Source organism: Bombina bombina, chromosome 1 (genome assembly GCF_027579735.1).
Source record: "Bombina bombina isolate aBomBom1 chromosome 1, aBomBom1.pri, whole genome shotgun sequence".
Lineage (NCBI taxonomy): Eukaryota > Metazoa > Chordata > Amphibia > Anura > Bombinatoridae > Bombina > Bombina bombina.
Window position 1 is genome coordinate 1,215,995,676 of NC_069499.1, and position 15,384 is coordinate 1,216,011,059.

Genomic DNA, 15,384 nt, shown 5'->3' on the forward strand with positions numbered 1-15,384 from the left:
CGCACTACTATTCCTATCGAGGATAATTGTGCTTTCAAAGATCCTATGGATAAAAAATTGGAGGGTTTGCTTAAAAAGATTTTTGTACAGCAAGGTTACCTCCTGCAACCCATTTCGTGCATTGTTCCTGTCACTACAGCAGCGTGGTTCTGGTTCGAGGAACTAGAAAAGTCGCTCAGTAGAGAGACTCCGTATGAGGAGGTTATGGACAGAGTTCACGCACTCAAGTTGGCCTTTTATTTTAGATGCCGCTTTGCAATTAGCTAGATTAGCGGTGAAAAATTCAGGGTTTGCAATTGTGGCGCGCAGAGCGCTTTGGCTAAAGTCTTGGTCAGCGGATGTATCTTCCAAGACAAAATTGCTTAACCCCTTAATGACAACTGACGTACCAGGTAAGTCATGCAAAAACTAGCAGTTAATGACAATGGACGTACCTGGTACGTCAGTTGTCTAACAGAGTGCTGGAAGCGATCACAAATGCTTCCAGCAGCTCTGAGGGTATTGCAGTGATGCCTCGATATGGAGGCATCCTGCAATACCACTTTACAAGCCTCCGATGCCCCTCTCTGCACCGGTAGCGATGGTGCCAGTGTCTGGTAGTGCACTGTCCGGGTGTGAGAGTGAGCGCGCGCGTGCACAATGCGCGTGCACAAGGGTGCACGTGAACGGGCGCGGGTGCACGTGCACACAGCCACACTGACACCAATGAATCAGGCAGAAAGGGAGAAAAAGTAAAAAAAAAAAAATTCAAATATAAAAGGATCTGGGAGGGGGTGGGGGTATTGTGGGGGGCTGCTACACTACAGAAATAGTTTTAAAGTTAAAAAAATTAAATAAAAATACTTTTTGGGGGGGGGTTTGGGGCCAAACTGGGTACTGGCAGACAGCTGCCAGTACCTAAGATGGAGGTAATTAGGTAGGGGAGAGGGTTAGAGAGCTGGAGGGGGGGGGGGTCAGGGAGGTTGGGGCTAAGGCAGGGGTCCATCACAGCTAAAATATTTTATTTTTATTTAAAAAAAAACAAAAAACTCTTATTTAGTACTGGCAGACTTTCTGCCAGTAATTAAGATGGCGGGAACAATTGTGGGGTGGGGGAGGGAAGAGAGCTGTTTGGGAGGGATCAGGGGGTGGGATGTGTCAGGTGGGAAGCTGATCTCTAAAATTAACCCTGCAAGCTCCGTACAAGCTACCTAATTTAACCCCTTCACTGCTGGGCATAATTAACGTGTGGTGCGCAGCAGCATTTAGCGGCCTTCTAATTACCAAAAAGCATCGCCAAAGCCATATAAGTCTGCTATTTATGAACAAAGGGGATCCCAGAGAAGCTTTTACAACAATTTCTGCCATAATAGCACAAGCTGTTTGTAAAAAAATTCAGTAAGAAACTTAAAATAGTGAAAAAGTTAGCGATTTTCTTTTATTTGCTCGCATTTGGCGGTGAAATGGTGGCATAAAATATACCAAAATGGGCCTAGATCAATACTTGGGGTTGTCTATTACACTACACTAAAGCTAAAATTAACCCTACAAGCTCCCTACAAGCTCCCTAATTAACCCCTTCACTCCTGGGCATAAAACACGTGTGGTGCGCAGCGGCATTTAGCGGCCTTCTAATTACCAAAAAGCAACCCCAAAGCCATATAAGTCTATTTCTGAAAAAAGGGGATCCCAGAGAAGAATTTACAACCATTTGTGCCATAATTGCAGAAGCTGTTTATAAATAATTTCAGTGGGAAACCTAAAGTTTGTGACAAATTTTGTGAAAAAGTGAACTTTTTTTTTTTTGATCGCATTTGGCGGTGAAATGGTGGCATGAAATATACCAAAATGGGCCTAGATCAATACTTTGGGTTGTCTTCTAAAAAAAAATATATACATGTCAAGGGATATTCAGGTATTCCTGACAGATATCAGGGTTCCAATGTAACTAGCGCTAATTTTGAAAAAAAGTGGTTTGGAAATAGCGAAGTGCTACTTGTATTTATTGCCCCATAAATTGCAAAAAAAGCAAAGAACGTGTAAACATTTGGTATTTCTAAACTCAGGACAAAATTTAGAAACTATTTAGCATGGGTGTTTTTTGGTGATTGTAGATGTGTAACAGATTTTGGGGGTCAAAGTTAGAAAAAGTGTGGTTTTTTTCAATTTTTTCCTCTTTTTTTTTTTTTTTTTTTTTTTTTTTTTTTTTTTTTTTAGTAAATTATAAGACATGATGAAAATAATGGTATCTTTAGAAAGTCCATTTAATGGCGAGAAAAACGGTATATAATATGTGTGGGTACAGTAAATGAGTACGAGGAAAATTACAGCTAAACACAAACACTGCAGAAATGTAAAAATAGCCATTGTCATTAAGGGTAAGAAAATTGAAAAATGGTCCGGTCATTAAGGGGTTAATATCCCCTTCAAGGGTAAAACTCTCTTTGGGCCAGAATTGAAAGAGATTATCTCAGACATCACTGGGGGAAAGGGCCACGCCCTTCCACAAGAAAGGCCTTTCAAAGCCAAGAATAAGTCTAATTTTCGTTCCTTTCGCAATTTCAGGAACGGACCGGCCTCCAACTCTGCATCCTCTAAACAAGAGGGTAATGCTTCACAAACCAAACCAGCCTGGAAACCGATGCAAGGCTGGAACAAGGGTAAGCAGGCCAAGAAGCCTGCTGCTGCTAACAAAACAGCATGAAGGAGTAGCCCCCGATCCGGGACCGGATCTAGTAGGGGGCAGACTCTCTCTCTTTGCTCAGGCTTGGGCAAGAGATGTTCAGGATCCCTGGGCACTAGAAATAGTTTCTCAGGGTTATCTTCTGGAATTCAAGGAACTACCCCCAAGGGGAAGGTTCCACATGTCTCACTTATCATCAAACCAAATAAAGAGACAGTCATTCTTACATTGTGTAGAAGGCCTGTTAAAAATGGGAGTGATACACCCAGTTCCAACGGCGGAACAAGGAATGGGATTTTACTCAAATCTGTTTGTAGTTCCCAAAAAAGAGGGAACTTTCAGACCAATTCTGGATTTAAAGATTCTAAACAAATTTCTCAGAGTACCATCGTTCAAAATGGAAACCATTCGAACGATTCTACCTACAATCCAGGAAGGTCAATTTATGACTACCGTGGATCTAAAGGATGCGTATCTACATATTCCTATCCACAAAGTTCATCATCAGTTCCTAAGGTTCGCCTTTCTGGACAAACATTACCAGTTTGTGGCCCTCCCATTCGGGTTAGCCACTGCTCCAGGGATTTTCACAAAGGTAATCGGGTCCCTTCTAGCGGTTCTAAGCTACAAAAGAGTTCAGACAAACATCTTCTCTGTTTGTCGTCTATTCTGGTAAAAGGAGAGGTCAAAAAGCGACTTCTACCTCCCTTTCCTTTTGGCTTAAAAGCATCATCCGATTGGGAATCACAGCTCACTCTACTAGGGCTGTGGCTTCCACATGGGCCTTCAAGAACGAGGCTTCTGTTGATCAGATATGTAAGGCAGCGACTTGGTCTTCCCTGCACACTTTTGCCAAACTTTACAAATTTGATACTTTTGCTTCTTCGGAGGCTATTTTTGGGAGAAAGGTTTTGCAAGCCGTGGTGCCTTCTGTTTAGGTAACCTGATTTGCTCCCTCCCTTCATCCGTGTCCTAAAGCTTTGGTATTGGTTCCCACAAGTAAGGATGACGCCGTGGACCGGACACACCAATGTTGGAGAAAACAGAATTTATGCTTGCCTGATAAATTACTTTCTCCAACGGTGTGTCCGGTCCACGGCCCGCCCTGGTTTTTTAATCAGGTTTGATGAATTATTTTCTCTAACTACAGTCACCACGGCACCCTATAGTTTCTCCTGTTTTTTTTTTTCCTCCTGTCCGTCGGTCGAATGACTGGGGTGGGCGGAGCCTAGGAGGGACTATATGGACAGCTTTTGCTGGGCTCTTTGCCATTTCCTGTTGGGGAAGAGATATTCCCACAAGTAAGGATGACGCCGTGGACCGAACACACCGTTGGAGAAAGTAATTTATCAGGTAAGCATAAATTCTGTTTTTAATTGCAGTCATTCGATTCAAAACTGTTATACAAAAGTGTGTATTTGTAGTATTTAGACATCCAAGGGTATTTATCTAGAAACATTTTAACACTTTATTTAACCTATTTATCACAAACGGCAGTAAATACAACTTGGAGATTAAAAAACAAAACGCTTAATTCAAATAAACTGCATTTTTTTTTTTTTTATTAAAATTTATGAAAAACAAAAATTACTTTTTTTTTTTTTTTAAATAAATTGTAACTATTTGCTTGACATGATGCCAGTGTGAGAAGAGGAGTTAACAAGACAAGCCTTTTTACAAACAATAGCTTGTCGTTTATGAAATGGGATCACTGTGACTGGCTGTAAGTGGTCACATGACCATTAGGGGGCACTTTTTTGGGCATCACTTGACTGCATCACTCCTGCTGCATCCAGTGATAGCCTACAGAGCCTCATACCAGCAAGTGTGATCTCAGCTTGTATCTCATGTAATGGAGGCACCCCATTGACAGGCATAGGATCACTGTGACACCCTGTCCCTGCTATGGCTTACTTGGGGTGGCTTTAATAACATTATTTATACACTGCCTCACTGCTGTCTTTTAGTGATCTACTGTACAATATTTCAGTGCTCTTTAGAACTTGCATGGACTGCTCTCCAGCTTAGTTTTTCACAAAATAGAACATAGACAGGCCCCTATCCTTTCTGTCCTTGATTGTCTCTGTTCTTGAGAAGTATTTTTGTATTCAAAGATTTGTTGGTGATGCATTGTGTCAAGCCCTCATAGCATTTTGCTGAGTGATAAGGCAAGGCAGCTGTTAAGCGATTATATTTTTAGTGCCAACTTCAGACATCTGAAATTTAAAGTAAAATTGTCACAAAATTAAAATTTGCTGAGAATGTCCATGAGTCACATGTCCATAAATCCTTTAGAGCACATTGATTTCATTCTGACACAACCTAACTTATAAGTTGGCTTACTCTATACTATTGAATTATTTTTGTTTAATAATGTTTTGTAAAGTGTTAATCTCAGAACATTTTCATAGTAGTTGTCTCCAAAATAAGGGAATATGTCCACTTAAAGTGAATGTAAATTTTGATGCCTAAGTGCCCGGTTTTTAAAACTTTGATTAAAAACAGGGGCACTTTAATTCATCAAAATTTACATTTCACTCCTGTTGTGACAAAAAAAACTTACCTTTTAAACTTGACAGCAGCTCCAGCTTCCTTTGGTCTCACAAGCCATTTCTGATGTCAGAAATGATTGATAGGTCATCCTCCAATAACAGCCAATTGGATATATGTTATGCCTATTCATTTTTTATTTTTTTTACCCATAGCAAAAAGAAACCTATGTTAAGGCTAGTTAAGTCCCCACTCATACATCAAAGCATAACAATTATACTGATCTCTGGTACAGAATTGCTACTGTGCATGTCTTGACCACCCCTCACAAAGGCTATACACTTTATAACCATGCATGTTGATTCAGTAGCCTCTGCTGGCTTTGTCACTAGAGGAAAGCAGTGCTGAACAATAGAAAGGAAAATACAATATCCATCCTAAATTTTGTGAAGATTGGAGCAGCTGTTTGTACTTTTAGCAATGCTGATTGTTTTCCTAACATTGTAAAGCATGTTACTTTTTAACATTTAAAGGGACAGTATAGGCCAATTTTCATATAACTGCATGTATAAAACCTTTTGAAAACTTATATGCTTCCAATTTAACACACTTGGTGAGGTTAGGCTGGGACACCCACTGAAAAGGGATGAGAAAGCAGAAAGAGCAGACCCCTCCCCTGCATATGAGAAGACCCATTAGACAAACAGGAGCAAGCAGGAGTCTGTAGACATCGGCATACATCTGATACTTTGGGGTTCGGTTAGGAGTCTGAAAATCGGCATAATGTCATTAAAACAATTAAGTAAAACTATACATTGTTACAAAAACTCACCTAGATGGACTAAATAAATAGATCTACAAAACATTTATGCTAAGAAAAATCTAGTGTACAATGTCCCTTTTAATAACTCCAGAAATACTCAACCAAATTATCATCATTTTCAATCACAGAATGGGACCAAGTAAACAACCAATCCAAAGCTACAGGCACAGATTAACAGTTTTTATCACTGAACAGTATGGCTAATTAAGTGCATCTATACTAATATAATATGTATACAACTATACATACATAATATATGTTTAGAGTGTCATTGATACAAGACATACTGTTAATTGCCACCAAGCTGTCTGATAAAGTCTCAACAGAATGACATAGCTATAAAATTAGACACCACAGAAAGAAATTCTGTCACAATTATTAATAATTTAATGTGCACATCACATATTAAAATAAGATGAGAATATATTTGCAAATTATAACAACATTTTCACTTCCTGTGTCTATGTAAATATTATACTAATAAAACATAAAGCTCAAATATAATTCACAGAATAAAAAACAAACGCTTGAATAAAAACTAAATTAATTCTGATTGGATATACAATGGGCTTGGTGGTTTTATTCCCTCAATAAATTATAACGGTTTGCACTTAGTGTCCAGGTAAATGCTTTTGGTGATTTTGTGTTTATTTGTGTGGTTTCTATCTTGTGAATTATTATATTTGATCTTTCTTTGTTATTATGCAAGATGCTACATTGACATTGGAAGCAAATTTGTTATAATTTGGGAATATTTGCATCTTCTTTTTTTTTTTTTTTTTTTTTTTAATACGGAATGTGCACATAGAAATGATATCACAATTTTTATTAAATTTCATTTGTAGTTTCTGTCTTTCTGTTGAGAATATTTCTACTTATCTTGCTGTAGGCATCTGCTGATACAGTTAGTTTATTAGAAATACAAATATATAGTTTCTCTAGGTGGCACTCTCTAACAGATTTTTTTTTTTTTTTTTTAATACATTTTTAAAATTTAAAACGATAGATAATCCATTTTATTATCCATTACCCACTTTTGAATTACCAACACGGTTATATTATAGCATATTTTACCTCTGATTACCTTGTATCTAAGCCTCTGCAGACTGCCCCTTATTTCATTTCTTTTGACAGACATGCATTTTAGCCTATTAGTGCTGTATCATAAGTAACTCCACTGGAGTGAGCATAATGTTATGTATATGGCACACATGAACTAGCACTATATAATTATGAAAAACTGTCAAAGTTGTTTTAAATTGTATGCTCCATCTGAATCATGACATTTTAATTTTGACTTGACTGTTCCTTTAAACTATCTGATGTTTTATAGGATGCCCTCCAGAAACTGACAGAAAAATTGCATTTAAGTGGTGCAACAGCGATTCAAGATTCTTGCAATCCTGCAAAACATCGGAATACTACAGCTGTATTAGGATGTTTGGCTGAGAAACTTGCTGGTTAGTGAATAACAACCTTTAATATTCTCAGAATAAATTGTATAATTGGTATTAATCTGTAGCATTCTCAATAACAAAAAAAATGTGATTTGGCCATTCTGTGGTGTCCTATGGTGCACACAATGTTTATCCTAGATATTAAAGCTTAACCTCAAATAAACTTAAGATTTAAAATACCACTAAGACACCTATAAGATAACTAAAGTAGACGTGCTAAGTTGCTCATCTGTTACCCAAGTAATTATCATAATTTTACATCCCTTTCCCCATCTGGTGTTCCTTCTCTATAGACAGGCAGGACTAGCTGTGTGTGTTAATGTGTATGCTCCTAAATATCTAATGGTTCTTAGGTAGGTAGAGAAATAATTCAAATGCTGTTAACCACCTTCTACATATTCTAATTCCAAACATACATTTTTTGCAGGACCTGCTAGCATTTCTTTATTATGCCCTGGAATATTGGAGTATTTATTAGAGAGCTTGGTGAGTATACTTGTTACTTTTGAGAAAATAATCATTCTAGGCCGGGATCAGACTGATATACTACAGGAAAGTTCTACTCTGTGAAAAGCATTACTGGGCTAAAAGAAGCTGCACCCAGGTGGTAAATCGCCATAGAACAGGCTAACAATGGTATTGAGCCAGTTGTTTGTTCCTTTGAGTGCGCTTCTCTCTGCATGTGTTACTTTTAAAACATTTTTGTGGTTACTTTTATGATGCTAATGTGTTTAAAATGTAACTTTCCTTTTGATAGATTGGGATACATTTTCAAACTTAAATGGACAGCAAACCTAAATGATTTATTTTATGATTCAGACAGAACGTGTGATTTTAAACAACTGGCCAATTTTTACTACTTTTGTTTAATGTGCTTCATTCTGTTTGTATCCTTAGTTGAAAAGAATGCCTGGGTTGGCTCAGGGAGCACCAATGCATTACTGGGAGCTAGCTGCTGATTGGTTGCGGCACATATATACCTCCATTGATTCACCAGGTGTGTTCAGCTAACTCCCAGTAGTACATTGCTGCTCCTTCAACAATGGATACCAAGAGCATGAAGCAAACGTGATAATATAAGTAAATTGGAAAGTTGTTTAAAATCACAGGATCTATCTGAATCATGAAAGAAGAAAAAAAATGGGTTTCATGTTCCTTTAAAGCCATTACGGTTTGAAAACAAATGAGATATCTACTTATATTTTTACTTAGATTCAGAATTTGCAAACCTGTTCTCAGTAGATACTTCAAAGTTTGTATAGTGTATTTCTGTGTATGCAGGGAAGTTTTATTTCTATAACCAACAACAATCCTAAGGCAGCAAATTGTAATTTACCTTATCCAGAAAGCATGTCTAGCAATGATGTTTAAAGGGACAGTCTTCAATAGAATTTTTATTGTTTTAAAGATAGATAATCCCTTTTATTACCCATTCCCCAGTTTTGCATAACCAACTGTTATATTAATATACTTTTTACCTCTGTGATTATATGGATGCAAGTATTAGTCCTATGGGAATATGCTTGTGGGTGTAATGTGAATGAGTCTTTAAATTTAGTATACATACATTTATAAACTTCAGCACTTCAACCCGCTCTACTTGAACAAAAAATCAATTTATAAATAGCAGGTACTGTGGGTCAAAAAGTGTTCCTCTTTCCCTTGTACACAACTGTAACCTTAATAAAACGGGGACCGGGAAATGCTCCCTCCTACCCCTAAGAACAGTACTTTCAGAGCAATGTGAGAAGTTTAGTAAGCAATATGTGTATCCGCTCTGAGCGGTATTGTCTCAATTCACCCGCTGTCCGCTCTGTATGTCTGCTCTGAGAATGGTGTCGTCTACACTCACCCGCTGGGGTTTCTGCCGGGATGAAGGAGACATGCTTTAATCAGGAGGCTTTCAATAGGAGACATCCCTTTGTACCCGCAGCACTTCCAGCAATCAATCCTTCCCTTCTCGCTCGCTTGGTCGGTAAATCCTCGCACCTGTGAGACTCCAGTTTGGGAAACCAGGCGTAATGATGTCACAGGCGCAATGCGTGGCTAGCGATAGGCTGCTTGGCTGGGGAGGCGTGGTCGATCGGGTAGGTAAAGGAGCCCCAGTGCTCCATGATATACTTGAAAAACCAAAAAGATCCAAAAACGATCCAGCCTCCGAGTAAGAATTAAAAGGTGAAATTTTCACCTTTTTCTGCCTTTTTAACTTTTACTTGGAGGCTGGATCATTTGTGGATCTTTTTGTTTTTTCTTTTTACAAGTATCTCTGTGATTACCTGGTATCTAAGCATCTTCTGACAGCCCCTGATCACATGACTTTATTTATTATCTATTGACTTGCAGTTATTACGGTGTTGTGCTAAATCTTAAATAACTCCCTGGGTGTGAACACAACGTTATCTATATGGCCCACATGAACTAGCAGTCTCCTGTTAAAAGCAAATAAAAAAGCATGTGGTAAGAGACTGTCTGTAATGGCTTAGAAACAGGCAGAAATTTAGAGGTTAAAAAGTATATTAATATAACAATGTTGGTTGTGCAAAGCTGAGGAATGAGTAGTAAAGGCATTGTCTATCTTTTTAAACATTTACAATTTTAGCGTAGACTGTCCCTTTAATGATTTCTATCAAAACTACTGCTTACTTTTACTTCTGTCTCTAGTGTTTTTGGATTGCTCTACATCACTGGTTTTCCCTAACAGGCCATCTTTTGAGGATACCTGAACTAGAGCACAGGTGAAATAATAAGCTGATTAGTAAACATGGTTATTTCTCCAACATTGGTGTGTCCGGTCCACGGCGTCATCCTTACTTGTGGGATATTCTCTTCCCCAACAGGAAATGGCAAAGAGTCCCAGCAAAGCTGGCCATATAGTCCCTCCTAGGCTCCGCCCACCCCAGTCATTCTCTTTGCCGTTGCACAGGCAACATCTACACGGAGATGGTTAAGAGTTTTTTGGTGTTTAAATGTAGTTTTTATTCTTCTATCAAGTGTTTGTTATTTTAAAATAGTGCTGGTATGTACTATTTACTCTGAAACAGAAAAGGATGAAGATTTCTGTTTGTGAGAGGAAGATGATTTTAGCAGACGGTAACTAAAATCGATTGCTGTTTCCACATAGGACTGTTGAGATGAAGTAACTTCAGTTGGGGGAAGCAGTTAGCTGACTTTTCTGCTTAAGGTATGACTAGCCATATTTCTAACAAGACGATGTAATGCTGGAAGGCTGTCATTTCCCCTCATGGGGACCGGTAAGCCATTTTCTTAGTCAAACAAACAGAATAAAGGGCTTATTATGGGCTAAAAAACTGGTAGACATTTTTATGGGCTAAATCGATTGCTTTATTTGGGCTTTTTATTCATATTTATGCTGACAATTTGCATTTATAAACTTGGGGAACGTTTATTAAACGGCAGGCACTGTGTTAGACACCTTTTCCAGTCAGGGGGCCTTCCTAGTTATAGACTGAGCCTCATTTTCGCGCCATTACTGCACAGTTGTTTTTTGAGAGCAGGGCATGCAGATGCATGTGTGAGGATCTGAAAATTGCTGGAAAAGCTTCTAGAAGGCGTCAATTGGTATCGTATTCCCCTCAGGGCTTGGTTGGGTCTCAGAAAAGACTATAGCTGGGACTGTATAGGGGTTAAATTTATAAACTGCTCCGGTTCCGTTATTTTAAGGGTTAAAGCTCTGAAATTTGGTGTGCAATACTATTAATGCTTTAAGACACTGTGGTGAAATTTTGAACAATTCCTTCATACTTTTTCACATATTCAGTAATAGTGTTTTCTGTTTAAAATTTAAAGAGACAGTAACGGTTTTGTTTTAAAACGTTTTTTGTGCTTTGTTGACAAGTTTAAGCCTGTTTAACATGTCTGTACCTTCAGATAAGCTATGTTCTATATGTATGAAAGCCAATGTGTCTCCCCATTTAAATTTATGTGATAATTGTGCCATAGCGTCCAAACAAAGTAAGGACAGTACTGCCACAGATAATGAAATTGCCCAAGATGATTCCTCAGATGAGGGGAGTAAACATGATACTACATCATCTCCTACTGTGTCTACACCAGTTTTGCCCACGCAGGAGGCCCCTAGTACATCTAGTGCGCCAATGCTTATTACCATGCAACAATTAACCGCTGTAATGGATAACTCCATAGCAAATATTTTATCCAAAATGCCTACTTATCAGAGAAAGCGCGATTGCTCTGTTTTAAACACTGAAGAGCAGGAGGGCGCTGATGATAATTGTTCTGTCATACCCTCACACCAATCTGAAGGGGCCATGAGGGAGGTTTTGTCAGATGGAGAAATTTCAGATTCAGGAAAAATTTCTCAACAAGCTGAACCTGATGTTGTGACATTTAAATTTAAATTAGAACATCTCCGCGCACTGCTTAAGGAGGTGTTATCTACTCTGGATGATTGTGACAACTTGGTCATTCCAGAGAAATTATGCAAATGGACAAGTTCCTAGAGGTTCCGGTGCACCCCGACGCTTTTCCTATACCCAAGCGGGTGGCGGACATAGTAAATAAGGAGTGGGAAAAGCCCGGCATACCTTTTGTTCCCCCCCCCCCTATATTTAAGAAATTATTTCCTATTTTCGACCCCAGAAAGGACTTGTGGCAGACAGTCCCTAAGGTCGAGGGGGCAGTTTCTACTCTAAACAAACGCACTACTATTCCTATCGAAGATAGTTGTGCTTTCAAAGATCCTATGGATAAAAAATTGGAAGGTTTGCTTAAAAAGATTTTTGTACAGCAAGGTTACCTTCTACAACCAATTTCGTGCATTGTTCCTGTCACTACAGCAGCGTGGTTCTGGTTCGAGGAACTAGAAAAGTCGTTCAGTAGAGAGACTCCATATGAGGAGGTTATGGACAGAGTTCACGCACTTAAATTGGCTAACTCTTTTTTATTTTAGATGCCGCTTTGCAATTAGCTAGATTAGCGGCGAAAAATTCAGGGTTTGCTATCGTGGTGCGCAGAGCGCTTTGGCTAAAGTCTTGGTCAGCGGATGTGTCATCCAAGACAAAATTGCTTAACATCCCTTTCAAAGGTAAAACTATATTTGGACCAGAATTGAAAGAGATTATTTCAGACATCACTGGGGGAAAGGGCCACGCCCTTCCACAAGATAGGTCTTTCAAGGCTAAAAATAAGTCTAATTTCCGTTCCTTTTGCAATTTCAGGAACGGACCGGCCTCTAATTCTGCATCCTCTAAGCAAGAGGGTAATGCCTCACAACCCAAACCAGCCTGGAAACCGATGCAAGGCTGGAACAAGGGTAAGCAGGCCAAGAAGCCTGCCGCTGCTAACAAAACAGCATGAAGGAGTAGCCCCCGATCCGGGACCGGATCTAGTGGGGGGCAGACTCTCTCTCTTTGCTCAGGCTTGGGCAAGAGATGTTCAGGATCCCTGGGCGCTAGAAATAGTTTCTCAAGGTTATCTCCTGGAATTCAAGGAACTACCCCCAAGGGGAAGGTTCCACATGTCTCACTTATCCTCAAACCAAATAAAGAGACAGGCATTCTTACATTGTGTAGAAGACCTGTTAAAGATGGGAGTGATACACCCAGTTCCAATAAAGGAACAAGGAATGGGATTTTATTCCAATCTGTTCGTAGTTCCCAAAAAAGAGGGAACTTTCAGACCAATTTTGGATTTGAAGATCCTAAACAAATTTCTCAGGGTACCATCGTTCAAGATGGAAACCATTCGAACGATTCTACCCACTATCCAGGAAAGTCAATTTATGACTACCGTGGATCTAAAGGATGCGTACCTACATATTCCTATCCACAAAGAACATCATCAGTTCCTAAGGTTTGCTTTTCTGGACAAGCATTACCAGTTTGTGGCCCTCCCATTCGGGTTAGCCACTGCTCCAAGGATTTTCACAAAGGTGCTAGGGTCCCTTCTAGCGGTTCTAAGACCGAGGGGCATTGCAGTAGTACCTTACCTGGACGACATTCTAATACAAGCGTCGTCCCTGTCAAAAGCAAAGGCTCATACAGACATCGTTCTAGCCTTTCTCAGATCACACGGATGGAAGGTGAACATAGAAAAAAGTTCTCTTTCTCCGTCAACAAGAGTTCCCTTCTTGGGAACAATAATAGATTCCTTAGAAATGAGAATTTTTCTGACAGAGGTCAGAAAATCAAAACTTCTAAGCTCTTGTCAAGTGCTTCATTCTGTTCCTCGTCCTTCCATAGCGCAGTGCATGGAAGTAGTAGGGTTGATGGTTGCAGCAATGGACATAGTTCCTTTTGGACGAATTCATCTAAGACCATTACAACTGTGCATGCTCAAACAGTGGAATGGGGACTATACAGACTTGTCTCCAATGATTCAAGTAGATCAGAAGACCAGAGATTCACTCCGTTGGTGGCTGACCCTGGACCATCTGTCCCAGGGAATGAGCTTCCGCAGACCAGAGTGGGTCATTATCACGACCGACGCCAGTCTAGTGGGCTGGGGCGCGGTCTGGGAATCCCTAAAAGCTCAGGGTCTATGGTCTCGGGAAGAGTCTCTTCTCCCGATAAACATTCTGGAACTGAGAGCGATATTCAATGCTCTCAGGGCTTGGCCTCAGCTAGCAAAGGCCAGATTCATAAGGTTCCAATCAGACAACATGACGACCGTTGCGTATATCAATCATCAGGGGGGAACAAGGAGTTCCCTGGCGATGAAAGAAGTGACCAAAATAATTCAATGGGCGGAGGATCACTCCTGCCACCTGTCTGCGATCCACATCCCAGGTGTGGAAAACTGGGAGGCGGATTTTCTGAGTCGTCAGACATTCCATCCGGGGGAGTGGGAACTCCATCCGGAGATCTTTGCCCAAATAACTCAATTATGGGGCATTCCAGACATGGATCTGATGGCATCTCGTCAGAACTTCAAGGTTCCTTGCTACGGGTCCAGATCCAGGGATCCCAAGGCGACTCTAGTAGATGCACTAGTAGCACCTTGGACCTTCAACCTAGCTTATGTATTTCCACCGTTTCCTCTCATTCCCAGGCTGGTAGCCAGGATCAATCAGGAGAGGGCCTCGGTGATCTTGATAGCTCCTGCGTGGCCACGCAGGACTTGGTATGCAGACCTGGTGAATATGTCATTGGCTCCACCATGGAAGCTACCTTTGAGACAGGACCTTCTTGTTCAGGGTCCATTCGAACATCCAAATCTGGTCTCCCTCCAGCTGACGGCTTGGAGATTGAACGCTTGATTCTATCGAAGCGTGGGTTTTCAGATTCTGTGATAGATACTCTGGTTCAGGCCAGAAAACCGGTAACTAGAAAGATTTACCATAAAATATGGAAAAGATATATCTGTTGGTGTGAATCCAAAGGATTCCCATGAAATAAGATAAAAATTCCTAAGATTCTCTCCTTTCTACAAGAAGGTTTGGAGAAAGGATTATCTGCAAGTTCTCTAAAGGGACAGACTCTGCTTTATCTGTCTTACTACACAAGACTGGCAGCTGTGCCAGATGTTCAAGCATTTGTTCAGGCTCTGGTTAGGATCAAGCCTGTTTACAGACCTTTGACTCCCCCCCTGGAGTTTAAATCTAGTTCTTTCAGTTCTTCAAGGGGTTCCGTTTGAACCTTTACATTCCATAGATATTAAGTTACTATCTTGGAAAGTTTTGTTTTTGGTTGCAATTTCTTCTGCTAGAAGAGTTTCAGAGTTATCTGCTCTGCAGTGTTCTCCGCCCTATCTGGTGTTCCATGCAGATAAGGTGGTTTTGCGTACTAAGCCTGGTTTTCTTCCTAAGGTTGTTTCTAACAAAAATGTTAACCAGGAGATAGTTGTACCTTCTTTGTGTCCGAATCCAGTTTCAAAGAAGGAACGTTTGTTACACAATTTGGACGTAGTCCGTGCTCTAAAATTCTATTTAGAGGCTACTAAAGATTTCAGACAAACATCTTCCTTGTTTGTTG

The 15,384-nt window shown here is 40.0% G+C and overlaps 1 protein-coding gene across 1 annotated transcript in view; it reads left to right on the forward strand.

Annotated features, from left to right (window-relative positions):
- RSPRY1 (ring finger and SPRY domain containing 1) overlaps positions 1-15,384 on the forward strand; it is a 132,211-nt gene that overhangs the window by 16,506 nt on the left and 100,321 nt on the right. Inside the window, exons 5-6 of the mRNA XM_053700252.1 lie at positions 7,309-7,435; positions 7,860-7,918. Coding sequence (XP_053556227.1) covers positions 7,309-7,435; positions 7,860-7,918 — 186 coding nt within the window. The remainder of the gene's footprint in view (positions 1-7,308; positions 7,436-7,859; positions 7,919-15,384) is intronic.